Below are 24,449 nucleotides of genomic sequence, written 5' to 3' on the forward strand. Positions count from 1 at the left end.
AAATAGACATGAGCATGCCCATACAATTTTTTAAAAGGTAACAAGCCTGAATTGTATGAGGTTAGAATTCCATTAATGACGTGAGCAGCAGTGAGGACTGTTTCCCCCAAAAGGCATTAGGAACACTGACAGACAATAAAAATGAACGAGTTGTTTCAACAAGATACCTATATTTACATTCTGCCACACCATTATATTCAAGAGTATATGTACATGAGGTTTGATGAATAGTACTATCAGAAGCTAGTAAATATGAAAATTGATTCGAAGTGTATTCACACACACCCTTTAAATCACAACAAAAATACTTTATAATACTAGAATGTTTAGTTTTCACAATAGCTCTAAAGTTGTTGAAAATTGTAAGATAATCAGACCTGTGTTTTATAAGATAGGCCCATGAGTAACGAGTGCAGTCATCAATATACGAAACATAATACCTTGACCCCTCTTTTGTAGGAATAGGAGAGGATCCCCACACACCAGAATGGATAAGATCAAATGGAGCAGAAGAATAAGAAAACTTTTAGAAAATGATAAGGCAGAAAATTTGGTCAATTTACAACCACTATAATCAGAAATATCAGAACTTTTTGAAGGTCCTAATACTCCTGTAGAAGTTAAAAACTGCAAACAAGACATTGAAACATGACCTAAACGAGAGTGTCATAAATAAAAATAAGAAGATGAACGACTCAGATGAAAAGATGATAAATCTACATTTGAAGCTATAACTTATGGTATTTTGAGTTGATCTAAAATATAAGAGTCCTTACCTATGACCTGTCCCAATCAGCCTTTAAAATTACGGGTCTTGAACATAATTATTAGATGAAGAAAAAGAGATTAGGTATCCAGACTCATATAATTGACTAACAGAAATAAAATTTAAAGTAAAACTCGAAATATAATAAACATTAGTAAGAGATAAATAAGATGTAATAATTAAACCAATACCTACTAATGACATAGGAGTGCTATCAATAGTCACAAAAGATATAGATGAATTGGGAGAAAAAAAATAAAAGATGATAAATTAGATGACATATGATGAGAGACACCAGAGTCCAAAATTCACAAGGATGAAGATATACCTAGAATATCAAACGATGACAAACCTACATGAGAGAGAATTGACATGGTAGAGGGTTGTAAATCAAGGAACTATTGAAATTGCTCTAACATATATGGATTAGATTTACATGAAGCATTTGTACGACCAGGTACAGTAACAGAACGAATAATGCTCAGAATAACTAAACTGTAAGGACACGCATCTGTACGATTCGTAAAAACTGGTGTCAGGATGATTCGTAATCACACGAAGAATCCAAGGCAAAAAAGGATGTCGGTGTAGAAATTAGTAGCATAGGAGGTCGACACCAAAATCGATAGAAAAGAGCGTCGGTATCGAAAACAACAACACAAGTCGTCGGCCCCGAAATAGGTAAAAAAATGTCGACGCCGAAATCGGTGGCACAAGGCGTCGACGACGAAATCGATAGAAAAAGATGTCAGCGCCAAAATTGACAACAACAGTAGGAGATAGCGACAACAATAAGAAGCAGTAAAAATGAACGAGTTGTTTCAAAAAAATACTTATGTTTCCATTCAGTTATACCATTCTGCTCAAGAGTATATGCCCACGAGATTTGATGAATAGTATCATTACATGCGCGTGTGTGCGCGCGTGTGCGTGTGCGTGTGCGTGTGCGTGTGCGTGTGCGTGTGCATGTGCATGTGCATGTGCATGTGCATGATAACGGGTTAAAGTGAAACTTTAGAGAAAAGGGACAAATACAAAGAATGAAATTCTATAAACAAACAAAATGTCTATTTATTTTAAATAATTTTTTTTGGGTCATCTAAATTATTAATTTGATAAAAAATAATTATAGAAAAGTTTAAAAATTTTCCTAACATGTTAATAAAGCTTAAATTTTAATTAAAAATTATCAAAATTTTAAATATATTTGTCTTTTTTTACTTTCTATTTATGATTTTTTTGTTCCTCTATTTTACAATTTTTTATTTTTTGAATTTTCAGATTCTTAACTATTTTTTAGTTTTTAAATTATTTACATATTATTTTATAGATATTAAGCCTAACGGCTCCAAGCACGCGCCTAAGCCTAACTTCACATCATGGACCGGGCCGGGCTGAGCCGTGTGCTGTCGTTTGGACACCGCGACACAGGGAAAAATGGGATCTCAATCCGCTCGACGGTTCCACGGTGAATCCTTCTGCGGCTCTCCTCCGGCGACGATTTGGTGAGGCGGAAGCAAGGATCTTGTGTCCAGAAATCTGCGCTACCGCAACGCTATCTCCGACGATTCTTTGGGCGGCGACGAACGGCTTTTTTCCTCTGTATGTACACCCTAACACTCCTCTAGTATTGAATCGGAGCTCGTTAGTTGATCGGCGAGGATCAATAGAAGGTATCTCCGTCGACGGATCCGAAGAGATCCTCAACTGATAGAAAAAAACGATTTCCCTCTTTTGATGCTCTATTCAAAGGGAATCACTTTGTTCGTATTTGTCTTGAAATGGTTTGAATGTGTGGTGTTATATTTCTTTCCTTATTTCAGAGCACCAGATGAACAATTGGACTTTAACTTGTTTCATGAAGTTTTGTTTCTTTATCTTTATGTGCCAGCAATGGGTCTCAGTAAGACTGAAGTCAATTTGAGAAGATTGTTGGAAGCGGCTCCGAGGCAGCAGAATAAAACAAAACTCATACATGTAAGTGTAACTATGTACCTGAGGAGAATTTCACTCTGCATCTTCTCCTGTAGTTTAGTTAAATTTCATGGTTCATTATCCTGCTTAAAGGGGGACCTTGATTGATGCTTTCTTGTTTCTTCACAATTCTGGCATCAACAATGCGTGCTGTTTGTTCCCTGTTATTCTGTAAGTTATGTGTATTTATAACAGCAAAAGAAACATAGTGAATTTATTTTAACAACCACGATGATTATAACAGTGTACCAAATCAGGGAGTGTTTGGTGTTTGCTAGATACATGGTTCTTTCCTTTTGGAACATGATAAGCATTAAAAATCAGGTAGCTCTTCCATTGAACAGAAATCTACTAAACTGACCGTACCACAATTTAGATTGATCCCAACAGAAGAGACTGGCTCCCACTATGTCTTGGTACAGACTTTGGAATAGATCTGGAGTAGGGGATCTCAGTTCCTACAATAACCCTTGAGTCATGCCTTCATTACTAAGAATTCTGCATGTATTTGGCTGTTGTAGTCTTCCATGATAGCACCTTTAGCTATGATTTTGCTTTCATTAGGTAGCTGCATATGCTCTCCTTCGATGGCTCTATACTTCCACAACTATTTTTGGTTTAAAAGTCAAATATAATTAGGTTTTTTTTCTGCCCAGTAAAAAGTCAGCAACTGAGTAGCTGGTCTAATGACAGAAAAAGTTTTAGATTCAGGATTACCCCTACTTTATGCACATCTTTATATTCACATAATTATGTTCACATAGCTTGGTTAGAAGATAAAACTATCACTAAGACATTAAAGCCAAAAACCAGATACTCACGTATTCCTTGCAAGTTGATATTCTTCCACTGTTTTCTTATTCCCTAGTATTTTCCTTTGACTATTTTGAAAGTTTGTAATTCTTCGGAAACCGCCACAACTTACGCTACATGCAGTTGTTATCATATCTAAGGCTTTTCAGTTTGGTAGAAATCTATATGAACTTCATTAATTTGTTTGTGCTTCCATAAATTGATGATTAAAGAATTTTGTATTACTATGTTTTTATTATTTTTCAATTCACAAAGTCGTCAATTTATGACATTTGACAGTATATCACAACATTAAGGGAACAATTAGAGCAATTAAGTGCCGAGACTACACCGAATGGAACACACAGGTTTGTTGTGGTCTTTTCAATTCTTTTTTTTCATCTTGAAAATATTTGATCGAAAACAAATATTTTTTTGGGAAAACAGTGCAAGTCATCCATTATGTCTTGAGTAAAGCGGGAATGCTAGTGGGGAAATTATCATAAAAAGGAGATAAAAGGAGTTGTTTTGTTGGCAATGAGGAGAGGTGTTGTTTAAGTTTTTAGTCTCTCAACCAAGCATCATTTATGGAAAACAAAACTTGTCATACCATCTAATATTTGTCTTGCATTTTCTTGCCAAATAGTTTGGTACTCGTGCAAGTTGTGTAAGACTGAAAACCTTCATTGATCAGCAACTAATCTTACCCAGGAAGTTCAGCATGGCATGGATGATCCACGAATTTTTAAACACAAGCTAGAAGGATGAACTTGTTGAATCATTTTGTGTCAAGTGCAAACTGCTATCTTTTGTGTCAATTCCCAACTTAACTTAGATTCAGTCTTGAGGATTGTAGTTCCATAATTTATTCAAGTATAATTTGGTAAAGTTGCAACGTGGTCTTTCACAGTTGTATGTATTAATGCCAAGCCAATAGACTCAGTTATATGATTTTTTTGTGGTTCAATTCCACTAATAAAGATCTCAGTTATATGTATTAATGCCAAACCAATCAACTCTACACTACTTAATTTGCTATAAAGTAGGATGCTTTGTGGTTTTGTCATCATAATTCATCTTTGTAACTTCCGATCTACTATAATCTCCTCCCAGCATTTCAAAAGCAAAATTGAATGAATATTCAGAAAAGATTGAAGCCCTTGCTGCCAAGTTAGCTGCTCCTTTGGTAAGTGTGTTTTCTTCTCTGAATTAGAAATATGATTTAATATGGATACTATATTTGAATTAGAAGATGTAAAAGAAAGCTTTATAGTTAACTGCAGATATATGGTACTTCTGAAAATGAGGTCATAATATACTCCGTATATTCAATGGCCTAAATAAAAATGGATTATTAGGAGTTCTGGGTGAATCCATCTTGATGATGGTATTAAATTGTATGGATTTCTATCATCGAAAGAGTGATGGATTGTGGATGTGTTCATGCCCATGCATGTAGTGCTAACGTCAGGGACATGGGTGTATTTAAGAACTCTTTCCTGCTATTACTTTATACATGCTCATATCCTACATGTAATTCTAGCTCAGTTTTAGCATAGAACTATGCCATGGTGGTACCATGAATTGGCTAAATCAGTGTTTCTCAAGGGCAAGTTTATGGAAAAAAAAATTATGTTTCCAATATCTAGCTCCCCAATTAGTGTTCTTTACCTTTTCCCTCTTGTTGAGCAAATTTTCTGATATATACCCTGTTTTTCCAAGAATTTCATAGATCCTCTGCAACTATTATTATTATTATTTTTTGGCATTCACTGTTCCATATATCCTTCCCTTAATGGATTTTAGTGATTAATGCACTGATCAGGTAGAAACTGAAGAGGTTTCTCATGTATCTGAGGAGGCTTCTTCTGGAACACATGAGGCTGCGAACCACACTAGCTCTTCTTCTGTATTGAGGAGAAGGACCACAAAAGTAATTCAGGAGTTGGACAAATCTCCTACGTAGGTGTCTGACAATCCTGTATCTGACATTTCAACTGTAATTTTTGACTTGGATGACATCTCAAATGCTTAATAGAGCACGGTTAGAAAGCAAGGAAAGCAGAGATGAAGCTAAGGAGAGGGATTCAACAGAACCAGTTAAGTTGGATGCACCAGCTATAGCTCATATTGAGAAACATAGGTATGCTTTATGCTTGTTTATAAATATATGTTATGTCATAAATGGGTTTGTTTATTGTATTATGCATATATAATGCATCAACTTGTATTTGTTTATTTGTATTTGTATTACATAGACTGGTAATGTTGTTTTCTGCTCATCCTTATTGTAGTTGCCTTACCATTTTGATCTTTTGGCCTCATTATCATTTTCATAGATTATTAAATAATCCCACCAAAATAGTATGATCTAGTCATTCTGTACCAGACATACAAAAATGCCTTGAGTCATCTGGCCCTTGATGTGCTCAAACAAGTTATGAATCATGCTTTTCATGTTCAAAAGTCTGGCTGACCTGGAATATCATTGTCAGTGCCTAGTTGAATGAAAAACACTAACAATTTTTCTACAAGGATCAATTTATATTCCATGAGTATGGTAGTTGACTGGGGAGTCACTCAGTTGCCATGTGTAGGTTTTTGTCACTTCTCTGCCAGGAGCCTTTCCATGTGTTGTAAAGCTTACCATTTAAAGTCTCACCGTAATGAAGTAAATGAGGCACAAAAATCTTGAGCTAGGCATACATCTCTAACCATAAAATGGTACTTTATTATATATTAGTTTTATAAGCATCTTCACTTTTTTCCCCTTTCTATTTATTGTTTGTCAAGTTCTCTTATACATATTTATAGTAATTTTTTCATCTCTCAATTCTTCCATTTTTTTGTTTGACTTCATAATAACCCATTTTGAAGTTCATGCTGATTGTCTGATTTTGCCATCCACAATCTCAGTTTCTAAATTGGTCATAGCTTTTGCTTGCCCTTTCCCCCTTCAACTCTACTAGTATATAGTTTAGAAGTAAATAGATGTTGTTACCATTTAGTAGGTATGAAGATATGATCCCTAATTTATCTCACAGTTGATGTAGTCAAGTAAAATCAGACACACCCAAACCGATTGACATAGTTTCTGTAATGTAATGTTAATTTCTAGCCAACAAAGATGCTGGCTCATGCTACTTCTATATATATATATATATATCCTTTATACAACTAGCTCAAGTAGACTTTCCAAAGTGTCATTTTAATATCTTGCCATTGAGGGAACCATTCACCTAGTGAAAAATACTCTTGTATTTTCACTAATCTTCTTTAATAAAACAGAAAACTTCAAGAAGATCTGACCGATGAAATGGTTGGGTTAGCTCGGCAGCTCAAGGAAAGCAGTTTGTTGATGAATAAATCTTTGCAAGATACGGAGAAGGCAAGTCAATTCTTTAGTTTTCCTTCATTCTGTTCTGCCAACTTTGTTACAAAGCTCACAAATAGATCTAGTACTTAATGTAAGAATGTATTGGATATTCTATCATGGGGAGAAAATCTGAATCTTAGCTGTTTGGACAATAGACAATATTCACCTTCATCAGCGGAGGTGAAGTTGGAATGTGTATTAGGCCTTCACCATCAATGTAAAAAGTTTCATAATGTTGTGAAAGAGGATTTTTAACCATACAAGTTATAAAACTAGCTCACCTTCTAAAGTGCCATGAGTTATGCCACAACTCTGGTGAAAATGCTGGGTTAAAAAGTGGATCAAAAGCTCTGCCATCAGACTGACAATTGGATTTTTAAAGGATTTAGATGAACTTGATATTCCTGCATTATGATATAAATAGATCCACTTCACGTTTCTGTATGCTGATTGTGTTTTATCAATTAATGCCGATATATAATGCATTGTACTATATAGAAGTGCTAAAGTTTCAAAAGGTTGATTTATTCAAAATGTTTTGATTCGAGTCATGGCTTCATTTTCGCGTGGTGTTACTCCTGAGAAATTATATTTTCGTCAGTTTCTTTGGATTTCACAAAAATTGCATTTGACCTTCATGAGTTGCTCATGTTTGTTCAACTAACAAAGCCTTCAACTTTGCCTATTGTCCTCGCAGATTCTGGATTCAACAGAAAATGCTGTGGAGCATAGCTTGGCGAGCACTAGCCGTGCTAATAAACGAGCCATGGAGGTGTACTCAGAGAGTTTCAAGACTTCTTGCTTCACTTGGATTGTGATTTTCGTGATGACTTGCGTTTTCTTCATGGTTGTTCTTCTTATCCGCGTGACTTAACTAGTGACTTGAGCTACTTGGCCTTTCATTGATGCTCAAAGATAATTCCTAATTCTTCAATGTCATTTCTTAAATTAAATTATAACTAAATTTTTTAGCAAGTCATATAAACATATTGTGGGGTCTTACTTTGAATTTTGCCCATCTCCCCTTTGGTGCGACATCAAAGTCGATTGATAGTTATCTAGGTATTCATTATTCGTACTTTTGGGAAAATTTTCATTGGACGGACTGAATTTCATCCACCGCAGACGGGCAATGGAGAAATAAATAAATGATCGACTTGACACGTGTCGAATCCTGGTAGCCGAGTCGCGGGATATCCAGTTCGAAACAGAGGCCCAGAAGACATTCCCATTCCGCCACCATGCCAACGTTATCGCGCGGCGCCACCCTGTCGCGACGGCGAGCAGGGAGTAGCTCTAATAATGGCAAATGGCCACCTGAAAACTCTCTCCGCCGCCTTCAAAACCTAACACCTGTCCCTCCCCCTTCTCCTTCTCCTCCTCTCTCTTGCGAGAAATCAAGCAGAGGCCCCAGCAAGAGAGGGAGAGGCGCGTCGCATCGCATCGCTACCGACCTCGATTCGTTTCGTTCCATTCCATGGGCTGCGCCGCGTCGAAGTTGGAGGGGGAGGATTTGCGGCCGGGGCCCTACTCGGTCCAGCGCAAGATCATGGAGGTGAAGCGGCCCCCGCGGCGGGGGCGCCGCCTGAGCACCGTCTCCACCACTGAGCTGCTCCGCTCCTCGGACGCGGACGGCGAGCATGGCGTCGGGAAGTTAGCGGCGGTGGAGGAGTTGCCGGAGGAGAAGGGGAGGCGATTGTGGCAGCGAGTCGCCGGGGACGAGCAGCTTCCCGGATCGCCGAGTTTTAGGTTTTACTTCGCCGGATCCACCGACGCCGACGAATCCGACGACGGCTCCGAAATCTTCCAAAAAGGTACTCTTATTTTAAAAAATTTTAAATCAAAAAGTAGACGTTTTAAATAAATCATGTTACAAAAAGGTCATTAAATAGGGAATATTTTGTCAATAAGGGGCTGCATTTTGATTTTTTACATAAATTTATTTAAACATGTTCTTCAAAATGTGCAGAGGACACTGAGAAACATAAGCAAACTGTGGATGGATCAACAAGCAAGTACGGACAAAAAAAACTTTACTAGTACTTTATATTATTATTATTATTATTATGCATTTCCAGCAATTAATTTATGCTTCTAACATCAATAACACCAGAAACTTATTTTAAAATCGTTTTTTTTTTTCTCTTGCTTTTATTTGGATATCAGGACTCTGATACTAGTCAAGGAAAAGAAAAGAAAGGGAAGAAATTGAGAGTATTAAGAAAAACTCCTCATGCCACGGATTGCCCAAGCCTTGTAGTTGGAAAAGCCTCTTAAGTAGTCTGGTTCGACATCTCGACTTCTTCTTATATCGAATCGGGACAGCTAGTCCAAGCTTACTTGATTGTCATAGGTTAACATTTAGTTGTTCTTGTTTCATTTTATATGGATGTGTTTTAGCAACATGTGTTTTGTTTGGAAGGCTTTGAGTTTGAGGTCATCCTTCATTGCCATTTTCTTAATGTTTGATATTGTTTGATTGGTTTATTCATTGTAATGAAATTGGATTAATAGATTATGAGGTTTAACTATACATTGCACAGTTGCTAAGATTGATTTGTGAAATCAAATTGTGTTTATGCATGTTTAGTCTTAGCTGTCTATAGCTATAGAGGCCCCTGAGACTAGGGTGTAACGGTAGGATATTTAGGTTGTCATTCAGATATTTGCGGTTCGAGCTTTATCTATGACGAATTTGTAGGAATTTTTTCTCCAAATGTGACACGTAACTAAAGGATATTGGGTTCCTGGGTTGCCTGCTGCGAGCGCTTCCCGATTTACCTTGATGGTCGGTGGAAAACTTTCATAGAATCGGATCGATTACCCAGACTCGATGTTACCTAACCTGATTAATCATTTGTTTTTTTATCTATAGCTATAGAGATGCAATGTTTGAATAATAATTCTGACTTAAAAATAAATTATTTCATTTACAATTTTTGGGCGAACTTTTCAAGAAAAAAAATGGAGTTATTTATGTTGATTGATGGCAGAACAGAAAGAAGAAAGTTGAAAGTAGAATGATAGATAACATAAATTTTAATATCATTTAATATAGAAAAACAATATCACAGAATAGATTGGATTATTATTAAAGGTAAAAAAAAGTTGAGAAATTTAATTTTGAATTTAAAATATATTTTAGGATTCTAAATTTAATACTATTTTAAATTATAGTTTAAAGATTTTTTAAATATAAATATAAATTGTAATTAGCTGAATATTAAAAATAATTTTTAAAAGGACACTTCGATACATAAAACTCGAACCGTGATTTGTAAGTCACATAATAATAATTTTACTATAACAATTAATTTTTTAGATATTGGTATAAAAAATTCATTTTTTAAAAAGAATATTTGATTAAAATGATATGAAATTATAATTACCTTAGAATAAAAAAATGAAACTATATATTAATAATAAAGCTGAAATTTTACAAAATTATTAATTTACACCCTCTAAATTATTTAAAATTATTATTTAGAGGATTCAGAACTATATAAAGTCAACCACTGGGATCAACAACCATCAAGCAGATGGAATGAAAATTTCATAAATAAATGAACAAGTTTCTGTACAAATAGGAAGGATCATAAACAACAACAACAACAAAATACAAAAAAAGTAGCTGTTGATTCAGATGAACAAGGGCACGGCGATATCGAACTTAACTGAGATGGCAAATGCTGAACCTTATCAGTTGCCGATGTCAAAATACTTTGGGTTGGCTGGAAAATGGTGCTCCACCCTCAGCTGCCAATGTTCCATCAGTAAACAGATGATCAAAGTTTTGCACAGAGAAGAGCATCAAACAGCAGCAAGCAGACTTAAAATGAGATCAGGCAATGAGATAGTAGATGTGGTTAGTTCTGAATTTTTCATGATTGCAAGAACAAATAATTTTGCCAAAGAATGTTAGAGAAATCTTTCTAGGAGATTAGGGAAACAATTGAGGTTTGCTCATAACCTACCTAATGAATCTGAATACCAATGCATACAAGTACTCGAGCGCTTGGACAAGTAACACAGCCTTAGATCTGTTCGTAATCGTACTAAAAATATACATAGTGTTTGCCTAATTAGAGTAGAATGATATGGTTGTCAAGGAAAAGAATGTGCATTTCGCTAAGTTCCATACCTCACCCTCGTCTGCGTCTGCATGCCTCTGAGGGAAAACAACTCTAAGATCATTATAGAGGTAGAAGTGGCGACGTTCATCATGATTGGAAGTGCTTCTGCCGCAACCAGGAAGTGAGGAAGGATCAGATTTACATCTATGTATTAGTTTCAACTCTTTCCTGTAAGGGGAGCACAGGAAGCGTAGGTGCATTGCATAACGAAGAGCACCAGTGCCCCTGTTGTTGATCTTGGGAGAGCTATGAGCAGATTCGGTTCTCGCTAAACTAGAGATATCCATTCGACAAGGTGTCAACTTGCCATCGTCCTCAAAACGATTGTCACTCATTACCGAATCAAACTGATTCAATAGTCTCGAATGGCTATCAGATAATAGATACTTGGAGTCCATCTCCCATCTGCCATTTGATTTGTTTGCCATCTCATTCGGCTGATCATTGTTACCATGAAAACAGCCTGCAAAGTCAAAGCAACCAGATTTCTATCGCCGCTAAAAGATTTACCATGCTTAGCAGATTTATCGAACAATCAATAGAATTGATTTCTACAGAAGCTGGCGTAATCTTACAGTGAAGTTTGACTTCAGCAACTCCTCTTCCTTTTTTCGAAGTAGATGAGGATGTATGAGAAGCCAATGTGACCTTCTGACGAACGAATGTCTGGTTCATTTAATTGCAGAACAAATCATTGCAGTGTTCATCAAAATACTAAAAAAATTAGTAATGAGATCAAAATTAATCATTTACTCTGGAATTGATCATGAACTCAAAATAGTTATGCTACAACCTCATGTCACTTCAGACAAAAGCATATTCATTGAACCCAATATTAATGTCAGTTTGATGACAAAAAAATTCATCATCATCATTGGTTGTTCTGTGGTTGAGAAAGGGTTAAACCTATTAAGTAACGATGACTGCTTGTCCCAAAGTTTATGCTTACAGGAAGCATTCAGTTTAGTTTTACATTCTTAAATCCTCTCTTGTGTTCAATGATGGTATAGATGGAGCAGGAAACCAATGGCTGATAAAGATATAGCTGATGTAGATTTCACTCTTGCAAAACAGTATAGGAATTCATGACCAAAGGCAATAAGCATCAACCAACAATTGACCATGACAACCTGAGCAAAATGAGATTTTGATTTTTTTGAACAATATGCTGGATGGGCTCTCCAAACAAATCTTAAATTAAGGAGCTATACGGTGTTGACAAAGTCTTTAAGAAACTCATCAAAATATCACGGGCCTTCCTCGTGCTATGGCAAGCATGAATATATGGTTTTTCTTTGTATTTACCACTGAAAATCGTAGTGTAATCAGCAAATAATGTATCGTTAAGTATATATAGAAAAAACTCTGGAAAATGAAATGTAAAATTCGAAGTATACTTAGTGCCAGCTTAAACAATGGGAAGATCTTTGCAGTATCAATACTAAGTCATCAAGAGTACAGTTTATGGCTTAGAAAATCATTGTATCACAAATTGTGTGAGGATTAAAGAAGATCAGTAAAGCCCTTCATCTTAACATCATGTCAACTTGTTTAATGGATGGTAATAATCGAATGTCAAACCCATACAAAACTAAAGGAAAAAGAGCTTCATATCTTTAAAGAAGTTGGAGAATGGTTGCACCTTTGTACCAGCAGGCATGTCACTTAAATCATAGTTGCAAAAAAATGTGTGAAGAGGAGTCATCTCAGGGTTGCTGAGAACCTATCGGAAGCAACAGATTGGTGAGTTTAGCAACAAACACCTTAGAGGCCAATGAAATAAAAATGACAGGTGCAACAAACAAACAAACATGACGTTTGACAACTCTGTCCGAGTGATAATGAACATTTGAAGCAACTACAGATATCCACTGACAAACTGGAACCTTAATATATATTACATGCAAAGAAACAAATTCCTACGATATTGCTAATGTAACTTCATATTTATGTGGGTATTCAATGCCCCTGAAACAAGTGTAGGACCCATTGGCACATAAACAAGATAAAAGGTGTAAACTTACTTGATCAGAAATCAATTTTTGGAGGCTAAAAAATCTAGTACCAGTTGTATTCGGCCTTTCATAGGTATACGCAAGCGGCCTTTGGCTGCCTGAGAATCTTCATTACTGCTCAAGCTTCGTTTTAACTTTGGGCCTCTTCCCTTGTTTGATGGCAAGTTTCCAGCAAGATCAATTGATGCATAGTACAGCATTGAGTTGTAATCATCTATACTAGTGGCTGCGAAAGGAAGTCTCTGAGGTGGTGGTGAGAAGTTGCCACCAGTCACATTTAGTATGGCAAGAAAACCATCAAAACTCTGCAAACAGGCAGAAGCAAAACTAAACTGAATAGTCAAATTCCAAGAAAAACAACAACTAAATTACCTAAAACATCTAAAAGTGAAATTAGTAATCAATTTGCACCTGACCGGTTTTTCCTGATGAAAATCGACCAGATAGGAGAGACTCTTCAAAGGAACCAACCAAAGACCTCCTTACAGGAGGCGTTCTAAAGCTTTTAACATGATTCATATATTGAGGTGTAGGGGCAGATCGAGGACGCAAACATTGTGATGCCTGGAACCTTCTAATTGGACTAATATCTATTCCATCAGGCGATGTTTTTTCCCGTCGATATCTATCCGCTCTGCTACATTTTCCTTCAGATGATAATGTCAAAACACTTACAGCATTGTATGCCTCGAAGGACTTGCAATCTAAAAAGTCACTTTCATCCTCTTTTGAGATGTTCCTATGAACTCTTGGAGTTTTCATTCTTTCAGACCATAAACGTCCAAGAGGCGACATGGTTGGTGGTATTGAGGGTGCATTTTCTTGGTAAGCTCCAGCATCGACTCTCACCTCTGTAGTCTCTTTGCTTTGATCAGCTTCCCATGATGATAACTTCGCACAATGAAAAAATGGAACCTTTTTATCATACAAGGGGCCATCAACAAGAACATCAGCAGTCTCTTTACTAGTTTCTAAAGAGCTGGTCAAACTCGAAACAGGCCAAACTGGAACCACATCAACACACTCCAAATTGGTTTTCTTTGAATTTAGGAACGACAAGAAGCTACATTTCCTAGTTGAGCAATGCGAATCAATTTGATAGTTACTAGAAGAAACATCTATAGGATCACTATGGAAGTGTTTACTAACTGTGGTACTTTGAGGAGATAATATCCTTTTCCTCAACTGAGGCCTTGAGGTGACACAATCATCTTGAGCATCACAAGTTTGAGTTTCTATGACATTATTAGAGCCATTTACATATGAAACTAAACGACTTGATTCAAAACCAACGATCCTCATCACTGGTCTCTGACTAGTGTTATGACTGTTATCCAATCTCATAGACATCTGCAAATTCGCATCAGTTAAGTCAAATTTCAGGCATTCAATATCCATATCTGCATTGGTGGCATGTCTACACTTGAACAAGCCATCTGTGAGCTTTGGAAGATCCATTATGGTTTTTCTCTGAGAATCATCGATGGATGAGAATGTACAAGCACGAGAACTACCACTAGCAGTGTTTCCTTCAAGTGGAACATCCGATGCGCAGCTAGTAATATAATCAAATTGAGAAGTGGTTAAAAATGGGTTCGATGTTGCCTTTGACTCATCAGGCAGTTCAGCTGATACTTGGGAAAGCCCCATTATTTCCAATGTGGGTGTTGTTTGCCTAACCACTACTATTGTTCATAACAGTTCCCACTTTTGGACAATTATAAATCCTACTACAAACTATTTTCTAACGAAACTTTCCCTATAAAATTGGGACTATGTTGCTTATAGACTATCCTATATCTGATCCCCTATAGCGAATTGAAGTAAATGGTTTTCTCCTACCATTCTGGCACACACCAAATCTACAATCCCCACTTCGGCAAAGTGATACATATAGGATCATCACGGATTTAATCGGGCACAACAAAATTACTTAGGATATATGACCAGAAACCATCAAAATAATATGCTATACGATAAGCTCTTAATTCCCAAATTCGCAAATCCATAGCGGACCGGTGGAAGAAGCAAATGCAAACTTCAAGATCAGCATTGTATCCCGAAGCAGCAAGCAAGATGTCAAACCTGAAAGAGATAGATTCAGATGTTAGAGGATAACTTGAAATGGTCTGCAAGGGGAAACAAATCACTTAGTTCAGATTACAATCTTCTTCTATTCAATAAACGAGTAACTGGGGATCATGAACAACAAGTAATAAGACCAGCTGAAAGATTTAGTCAGATGAATCTTTTATTACTTGTATGGCGAAATCTAATCTTCTTTTGATGGATTGTAGAACCAACATTTCAATAAGTAATCCAACTTCTCAAGAACAATTATTTTCCAGTCATTTGGGTGTTTGTTGTTCCCAGGACGATGTTCTTCACAATTACTTACTATTACTACTATCAAGAACTTGAAGAACAGCCAAAAGCAACTCCTCAAGAGGCATCATCGGAAATCAAAACGATAGTGTAAACCAGCAAAAGAAAAATTGGGAGAAACTTTCTGGAGAGGCAATCCGCAACGCCTACAAGAATCTAAGATCGATAGCTTCAAGGGGGGAAAAAACAAAGAAGAGACTTAAAGAAAGATCGAAGAGTCATTTGCCAAGAACCGATCAAAAAAAAAAAAAAGAAAAAATAAGAAGATGACGATTCATCCGTTTCAGGGATCACATTTTTCTGCCCAAGATCCTATCTTTATCCGCTCATCTGACGCAGAACCGAGAGATTGAAGAGAGGACGCACAAATCAACAAGAATGCGCAAGTGAACGAATCAAACTGGGCGATCCGAGCGTTTCACGGACCTACGTAGCTCACAATGGATCGTTTGGTTCTTGTTCTATTGATTTGGATCGAACAAGAGCGAAAAGTGGCAAGAACCAGTCCCCGATGAGACCGAAGACTGCGTATCAAATCGATTCTCTTCCCGTTCCATCGTCTACCCTTTCCCCATCCCTGCAAGAACCAGTTATATAGCCAATTTTCCTTTTTTTGCCGATTGTTTCCAGTAAAAAATAAATTAAATAAATAACCGATTCATGGGTAATCCAACCTTTTGGTATTAAATCTTGCGACACATTCACAGAAATTGCATTTTAATTATTTATTGGTAATGACAATTTGATTGACAAGATGTGTCTTATCAATCATCTTAAAAAAACTTCCAATACCCAGTCCTGGGCATGGTTCAATTCGTAATTGGGATAGAAAAGATCGTGAGAGCCAATTCTACAGTAACAGCCCAATGTCACGTACGTTTCCGGATTTATTGATAAGTCAATCGGGAAGACCATCCACCTCCTGGATTAGGGTTGCAAGTGAATCGAGTCGGTTCGTGAGTTTTTCGAGCCGACTTGAAAAATATTTGATTTGTATTTGAATTCATCGAATTCGAGCTGAACTCGAACATGTTCGAATTTTTTTCGACTCGTACTCGAGTCCAAATTATATTATTTGAGCCGTTCGCGAGCTATAATATTTATTAATATAAGTTAAATATATATTAAATAAATAAATTTCGAGTCTTTCGAACTTATTTTCGAACAATAATTTGAATAATTCGCGAACATGTTCGAATATTTCGAGCCGAACTCGAGCCCTAATTCGAACCGAACTCGAACCAGACATTTTAAAATTTTCGAACTTCGAATCGAGCTCGAACTCGAATATACATATTTCAAGCCGTATTCGAGTCTTACATTTTTCTATATATTCGACTCGATTCGATTCGTTTGCACCCCTATCTTGAATCATCCATCAAAATGCAGCATCACAAAAAAAAATTATTTTCGCGACTTGAATCTATAATCATAACATCACACGATAATAATTTTACGATGACAAGGAGTTATGATTTTACATAGATGAGTAGTTGCATTTATGTGATGTGGAATCCTCTATTCCTTTGTAAAATTTAGGAAGTGTTTGGTTGATCATTTTGCGAATGAGGAAATGAAATAATAATAAAAGATAATGTTTGAATTGTGGATTTGAGAATAACAATTTGAGAATGATTTTTAGATTTATGGAAATTAACAAAACACATATAATTAAGTGGATTTCATTTCTATTCTCATTCTCATTCCACCTTACTATCAAATCCATACTTATAATCATTCCTATCATTTAACCAAATGCCACTTTATTCTTTAACCAAACGCCACCTTATTGGATTGGTAGTGAAACGCAAAAGTAGGTGCATTGCATCAATAAGAAAATCAAAATTCAAATCTCAAATGAAACAAATATGCGAACGATCGACTTCACTTCTGAATGTGCATAAATTTTGTTCTAAATTTATTTAGTAGACGAACTAACAGGAATGGTAGTTCGAACATTTAAGTTATATTTTTTTTTAAAAAAAAAACAAGCTGCCACTTCTCAAAGGATCCATTATTAAGCAAACTACTCAAAAATGACAAATGGTCAAGAGAGAAAAAATTTAGTGGCTCAAGCCATTCAGCAACAAACCAACATTTGATTCTGTGATATCGATATCCAAATTATTGAAGTGAAACACTATTTCGCGGCAAGGGTGTCACGGCTAAAAAGGGCAAAAGTGAGAGTGAAGTTCGGAACTTCGGGTTTACGCTGTCGCAGCCAATGGAACCGATCGATAGCATGCCCGCTTTGCTGCATGGACGATGTTGTCTACCTGTTATAAGCAAAAGAAAACCATGTCTCTCAGACACTGTCGACAAGGATATGATAATTCTGATACGGAGATGTGTTACACAATCACCTGTGGAACCGCCATCCTCTCAAGATTTGCAGCGTAGGGCATTGGAACATCAGCTCCAGCGATCCTCTCTACCGGCGCATCAAGGTACTCGAAGCTTTCCTCTACCACGGACATGCTACTCGGGATAACATTGTTGTCAGGCATGAATTAGCGAGACATGACTGGGAGAGATGAAGTGCTTACCCTATTTCAGCACCAACACCATGCTGAGGAAAACCTTCTTCAACTGTAACCAGTCTGTTTGTTTTCCTGACAGAAGCATTGATAGTAGCCCTGTCTAGTGGCCTAATTGACCGGAGATTTATAACCTGTAATATCGTTTCTTAGATAATTCGACAAGATAGAAGGATGAACTAAAGGACTATAAGGACGACAGAACTCCATAATGACAGTTTACCTCAGCGCTGATTCCTTCCTTCGAAAGTATCTCTGCAGCCTTAATATGATTCAAAAGGAAAATGGATTTATGTTTAGAAAATAAAGATTCCTCACAAACCAAAAGTAGAGAAATGAAGAGTCATTAAACTGCAGAATCATTGTTTATCTCACCATGCACTAGGTAAATTAAGACAATGGAGCATGAATAGGAGAATAGAAAAACAAAGTCTAACAATATAAGATCGCAGATCAATATGAGTTAAATCGATCGAATTTGGTTATTTACACACCTGCAGAGCATACCCAACCATTTTTGAGTATGCAGTGATTGTTACATGTTTTCCTTCCCGTTCAATCTGTCAAACGTAGATCTTAAAAATCAACTCAAATAGACCTTTTAACATGGAAAATGACCATTACTTTAACCCGCATAGCAATTCATACCTTAGCCTTGCCTATTGGAAGACAAAAACTAGAATCAAGTACTTCAGCAGAAACAGGGAATGACTCTCCATATCTTGAAAATAAAAATGAAAGAAAATGTGAAATACAACTATCAAGCTCAAAATAAAATGTAAATATTTGATAGGCGCTACATACAGAAGCTCATTTTCGAGAAAAACGACTGGATCAGGATCCCTAATAGCAGCCTTTAGTAAACCTCGAGCATCCTCAGCTGAATATGGAGTCAACACTTTTAAACCAGGAACATGGGCATACCATGCTGCAAAACACTGAAGAATTCGCATATTAAGAATTTAATATTTCAAATACTACTTAATCTGTCATTAAAATCCCTAGTGACACTGTTGATTTAAAATTAGTGCAAAAAGGAAAATTAGGATTAAAATGATCTATGTGCAAAGCAGTTATTTGTCTGCAATAATGTAAGAGCTCTATGGTGCATTCGCCCTTCTGAAAAAAAGCTAAGAGATGACAGATCCTCAATAACATATGACCTACTATTTCGATGGAATATCAGCATGGACTTGCTAATTAGATGCATATAGTAAAAGGTGGAAGACATGCATCATTTTGTATAAAGTCCAAAAATCTTGCTAAGAACTTAAAGTGCAAGGGAAAAAAGGACAAACGAGAGCACATGTTCATGTCCTTTTCCTCTTTGAAAGAAGGTTTAGGGGTAATCACAATTCCATCTCACAGAAAAAAGAATGAAGAAATGAGATGGAAAATTTTTTAGTTCTAAGATATGTGCTAATAGATTTTCCTTGGTAGCTAAGGTGCTAGATAATATTGCGGAGGCAAACTTAATTGACGGCAATCAAAATCTCAAAATATGTAAAAGTAACATTTACATCCAGTATATTGATGATGGTTTCAAATAATATCACTGCCTTTTGATGTAATCCAATAGCATTAGTAAGAAGCCCACACTTTGGTAAAATGTTTTGTGATGAAAATAAATAGATGTTTTAAACAATGAACAGTGGATTATTCAATGTGTTGATGATAATATTAGAAGAAATAACTAATAACAAAACCTAGGACTTTAGGTCACCTGTGAGTGTTGAGCACCAACTCCAGCAGCAGCACCATTTGGTCCTCTAAATACTATAGGAACAGATATCTGGCCTGCAGACATGTAGTTTGATTTCGCAGCAGAATTGATAATATGATCAATTGCCTGTAATAAACACAATTTTGGCATAAGATGACAAATCATAAAGGACATTTTGAAGACAATCAGCATACCGATATAGCAAGTTATTGTTGCTTAAAGTGTTAGCAGATCCTAAACCCAAATGATTTAATTCTGAGTAGAATGTACAATCTACGAAAAGCTAATGGAAAAAAGAAAGAACAAAAAACTTAACTTCCAAAAGGGGAGAAATAGAGAAGAGAGTTTAGGTGTAGTGGTAAGAGAATTGTGATATTATCCAACCAACCACATATATCCCTAGAAGCTACCAACAATTACCATGATAATATTATAATTATAGAACTCTGTATCATTGGAACATCAAGAATAATTGTGAGTGTTACTTCCACTAAGCCAAGAATAAACTTGGATAATTCAGCTACTATTTTTTTGTTTAATTTACTTATGTTGCCCATTAATATAACCTATTAATTGCGTGTTGTATAAAATGGCATGCATTGTTTGCTTTTTCTTTATTTATATTGCATGATGATTTATATCCTAGATGCACCATTTACAATGTACCGATTAGATAATAATACTGATGACCATGTAAATGCATGTTACTCTAGTCATTAAATCGAAGTAAATATCCATGCAATCAAACATTGGTACAAGATAAAACATGGCATGCGTTGTAGCATAGCACGTGATAGCAATTTTATTCATGTCATTGAACATTAAATGCAAGTTGAAATGCTGTGTCAGAAAGTTCCTGTTGATTATATATGGTATCATTTTGCCCATTTGCAAAGTTGCAAGATACAATGGAGTGTAAGGGATGGACACAACTATCTCTAACTATGTTGGCTAGTAGTCAAACTCATGCTTGAGTAGAAGTAACACTCATGATCAGCAGCAAGAAGGCATGGAGAAATCCTGGGTTCTACTATGCTAGCAACATAAGAGTCGACATGTAGGTAGGATATTATGTTGATAGTGATGTGATACATGCTGACAGTTGAATTAACCATTATAATAGTTATATTTATCCCATATCCTGATCCCAAGTTATATACAAGTAGCAAATATAGGTATTTTTGTCACATCTGTTCTTCTTCTCTAGTTTGAAGAAGGGGCACTTCTATTCTATAGAAATGAAATGGGATGATTATAATACTAATGCAAAGGCTTCCATGGCTTATCAGGGGATATTTGGTTAATATTTTTATTACTGAATTTTGTTATCCATATGCAAGCATTCATACTTGTTGCATCCCTATTCAGTGGTTTTTTCCCAACCCATTTGTTGTTGCCTCAAACATTTTGCATATAGTGAACTAGTGCAGAACAATAGATGCTTTGGTAATTACTAGAAGGTCATTCATGGATACACCAATGTCTTTGAGCTCCTTGAGTTACAATTTCAGTATATGCTATTATTTTCTACCACAATTGTCCTCCGTTGTTGTTTTCTAGTGTATGTCTACATTATGGTTGGTAGTTTGTGTGATTGCTAGGTTTATGCAGATGTAATAGTTGTAAGCAGTTCAGTGTTGATATAATGACGTTACTTGCTGATATATATGTTTTTGTAAAATTTATGTAAACAATTAAACTATACATGTATGTGATTTCACATTAAAACAAGGATATATTTTTTCACCATTTTTTTTGAAAATTTTGTCACATGATACAGTTGACCTCCAAATTAATGGGAAGTCCCCTGGCAAAGTGTGGCATTCATGATTAGATTATGATTCAGGAACCTTTAACTGTAGCATTTTGTCAAATGCCCTCGTGGAATGGAAGAAAAACGGCTCCTTCAAGGTAGCTTCTGCAACCAAAACACTTCCAATGATAATGCATAAGGCTACATCTCAATTCTCAATTCTCAATTCTCAATTCTCAATTCTCAATTCAGAACTTAAAAGAAACAACCATGATTTGATGTGAAATAGTGAACTAATTTTTCAAACCATCAGGTGTGCATGAGCTTGTAAAGACATTCACCTCATTCCTCTCATTTCTTGTTGGGTTGTCTCAAACACAACTATCCCAATTCATCCACTTTGCTAGTACTATTCTCTATCTTTAGAATAGAATAACTTAATAAACCATGATAGATTATTTGATAGACAAATTTTGTTTTGTTTATGGCATCAAGATTAAACACTGTCATGTTTTTGTATAGTGCTTCTTTGTCATTCACTAGCTGGTTTGTAAAAATAGATAAGAAAAGGTTTGACTAACATTTGTTGGACTAGCCAATCTACTCCTAAAGAAGATTCCATTATAATGTACAAAGAAATCATTGACAAAAAGTCTGCTGATAAAAAGATGAATGACAACTCTAACCTGCAAAGAGAAGTTAAATGTCATGAACTCCACGACAGGCCGAAGGCCATAGTAAGCAGCACCAACACCAATCCCTGCAAAACCAGCCTGAAAGCACAAATAAATGCATGAGATAAGTAGAAGAGTGATACTATACATCTTACACTTCATATTGGTGCTGGCAATAAAAAAGATAAAGACTTAGTGAAGAAGGTTACATGGCGAAAACATCCAATTCTAAAAAAGAAAGGCAAAAATAATTATTAAACAAACCTCTGTGATTGGGGTATCAAGAACTCTATCAGGACCATACTTCTCGAGAAGACCCTTGGATATCTATAAGCAAGGACCACTCAAAAAGATAATCTACTTGAACAAAAGAATTTGCACAAGTTAAATCAAGCCCAAAATGCATGAATCTCTAACCTTATAGGCACCCTGGTATTCTCCGACCTAACAAATTGGAAAACTCTTAGGCAAAAAAATCAAAATATGTAATACCTCAACAATTATGTTCAGCAAGTTACCTCTTCACCCATCAAGAAAACTTTGGGATCTGCTGACATCTCTTCGTCCAGGGCAGAGTTAAGTGCTTCACGCACTGTAATCTGAGAACAAAAAAAAGATGAAACTAAGCTCCACATTATGTTCAATAATAGAGACACACAGAACCAGAATGACACTAATATTTCACACACTTATTTGAATTGGATGGATTGCCTAAAGGCTACCGTTCATCTTTATCAGAAGGATTGGCCCAACATTGTCTAATCTGAACACAGTCATGATCATAGAGTGCCCTAAAGTAATGGTCTTAAAAACAATTTTAATTATTATTGCTGAAATATAAAGCAATATCCACGACATGCATCTTTATCAGCAGATACCATCTCTCTCTCTCTCTCTCTCTCTCCCTGGTCGGCTGAAACCACAAACAAGCGTCCCCTCGGGGCGGTGCGATGGTTAAGACATGGAGTGTTGCCACATGAGGTCTTGGGGTCGAAACTCGGCGTGACCGAGCATAATCTCCCCCATGTCTTGGCCATTTGCACTAATGGCTAGTAGCCACCCGTGATTTACCTCCTCCGTGTTGGCCTAGGGACGGGTTGGCGGGGGCGAGCGAATCGCCTTTTTTTGCCACATGAAACCACAAACAAGCGTAAAAAAAATTCACCTCTTTTGTTGCTGTCGAGTAATTCATCGGCAGAGCTGATCCCGTGGGTAGAACCTTCCGCAGCGCCAGGGAAAATTTCTAAAGTAAAACATTCAAAAGGCAGATTTTTTTTCAGCAAAAAAAAAAAAAAGAGAGAGAGAAAAGAGGCTGAGAAATGAGACAGGGGGAAAACGACAATAATTTCTTCACCATCGCGGAGAAAACCTCGCATCCAACCTTGCGCCTGACAATTCCCAACATCCTTCCTCTGAGTGGAAGCTACAAGAGGATCACATCATGATCATTGCATAAACACACATTCAAGGTAAAAAAAACGTTTTTTTTTCAAGAACTAACAATCCGATCGATCAAGGATCGAACAAAGGTTGTCCTTTTACACAGGGCAAGGAAGCAAAGAAAAGCAACGTGATCTCAAACCCTTGATTTGCGGCGTCGAAAGACGGAAAAAACAAAATAGAACAAAATCAGGACGAACAAAGTAGAGGAAAACAAGAGAATACCTCGAGATCGAAGCCGGCGCGATGCGAGAAGAGGCGAGAGTGCAGAAATTGGGAGCAGATAGGCGATGTAAGAGGAGAACCGAACGCAGCCGCTCGAGATTTTTTTAAAAAAATCCAATCCTCTCTTTGATTCTTTTGTGGCATAACGAAAAGTAAAATTTTCATTTTACCCTAGTCCTTTGCCTTATTTTTCAAATTGCCATCCAGGTCGGCAAAGTTGAATTAGCCAAATTGCTTAGATCCATCAAACCTGGTTCAATCCACCGAGTTAACATGGTTCGATTTCTATATGGCATCCAATAAATCAACCATCCGATCCGTAAAAATTATGAAAAGAAAAAAACTAATTATATTATTAATTCCAAAATTGATATTTAGAAATACAGAGTATAAAGTCGTTAAGAAATCTTAAATTGTAAATATAAAAAGGAAAAATATCCAATTATCCTAAAAGCTATAAACAAATATATATATAATCTAACATCCTCTTAAACTCGCGATACTACAGTTAAAAGCATTGAATTACGGAATGTGATTTGATAAATATATTAGCAATTTGTAGTTTTAAAGAAACAAAAGGTAATGTAATAGTATCAATCTGAAAATGATGATGAGTAATGTTGACAATCAATTTCAATATGTTTCGTCTGCTCATA

The 24,449-nt window shown here is 36.3% G+C and overlaps 4 protein-coding genes across 6 annotated transcripts; 2 read left to right on the forward strand and 2 right to left on the reverse strand.

The window, feature by feature from the left end:
• Positions 1–2,137: 2,137 nt before the first annotated feature.
• LOC122051356 lies at positions 2,138–7,842 on the forward strand. Its single transcript, XM_042612460.1, has 8 exons — positions 2,138–2,368; positions 2,658–2,743; positions 3,833–3,900; positions 4,646–4,718; positions 5,358–5,494; positions 5,571–5,675; positions 6,821–6,920; positions 7,606–7,842. The coding sequence occupies exons 2-8, from the start codon at positions 2,660–2,662 to the stop codon at positions 7,780–7,782; spliced, it is 744 nt and encodes a 247-aa protein (XP_042468394.1). The 5' UTR covers positions 2,138–2,368; positions 2,658–2,659; the 3' UTR covers positions 7,783–7,842.
• A 133-nt stretch (positions 7,843–7,975) lies between these two features.
• On the forward strand, positions 7,976–9,436 carry LOC122051357. The gene is made up of 3 exons (XM_042612461.1): positions 7,976–8,722; positions 8,878–8,923; positions 9,075–9,436. The coding sequence occupies exons 1-3, from the start codon at positions 8,386–8,388 to the stop codon at positions 9,118–9,120; spliced, it is 429 nt and encodes a 142-aa protein (XP_042468395.1). The 5' UTR covers positions 7,976–8,385; the 3' UTR covers positions 9,121–9,436.
• A 988-nt stretch (positions 9,437–10,424) lies between these two features.
• LOC122051359 lies at positions 10,425–16,067 on the reverse strand. Of its 3 annotated transcripts, none has more exons than XM_042612464.1 (7): positions 15,872–16,067; positions 13,468–15,141; positions 13,107–13,361; positions 12,684–12,764; positions 11,617–11,707; positions 11,050–11,504; positions 10,425–10,664 (listed from the first exon to the last, which is right to left on the reverse strand). In XM_042612464.1, the coding sequence occupies exons 2-7, from the start codon at positions 14,704–14,706 to the stop codon at positions 10,608–10,610; spliced, it is 2,178 nt and encodes a 725-aa protein (XP_042468398.1). In that variant the 5' UTR covers positions 14,707–15,141; positions 15,872–16,067; the 3' UTR covers positions 10,425–10,607. The 3 variants fall into 3 exon arrangements, with proteins under 3 accessions (XP_042468398.1, XP_042468396.1, XP_042468397.1); XM_042612462.1 differs by having other exon boundaries at positions 15,868–16,067; XM_042612463.1 differs by having other exon boundaries at positions 15,808–16,067.
• Positions 16,068–17,478: 1,411 nt separating this feature from the next.
• LOC122051360 (pyruvate dehydrogenase E1 component subunit beta-1, mitochondrial-like) lies at positions 17,479–23,918 on the reverse strand. The gene is made up of 15 exons (XM_042612466.1): positions 23,794–23,918; positions 23,483–23,551; positions 23,294–23,371; positions 22,647–22,727; positions 22,546–22,572; positions 22,393–22,455; positions 22,141–22,227; positions 19,702–19,827; positions 18,783–18,916; positions 18,627–18,699; positions 18,473–18,538; positions 18,202–18,240; positions 17,988–18,112; positions 17,805–17,919; positions 17,479–17,717 (listed from the first exon to the last, which is right to left on the reverse strand). Exons 2-15 carry the CDS (start codon positions 23,531–23,533, stop codon positions 17,649–17,651), a joined length of 1,134 nt encoding a protein of 377 aa, XP_042468400.1. The 5' UTR covers positions 23,534–23,551; positions 23,794–23,918; the 3' UTR covers positions 17,479–17,648.
• Positions 23,919–24,449: the final 531 nt, after the last annotated feature.

This window comes from Zingiber officinale, chromosome 3A (assembly GCF_018446385.1).
Source record: "Zingiber officinale cultivar Zhangliang chromosome 3A, Zo_v1.1, whole genome shotgun sequence".
Taxonomy (NCBI): Eukaryota; Viridiplantae; Streptophyta; class Magnoliopsida; order Zingiberales; family Zingiberaceae; genus Zingiber; species Zingiber officinale.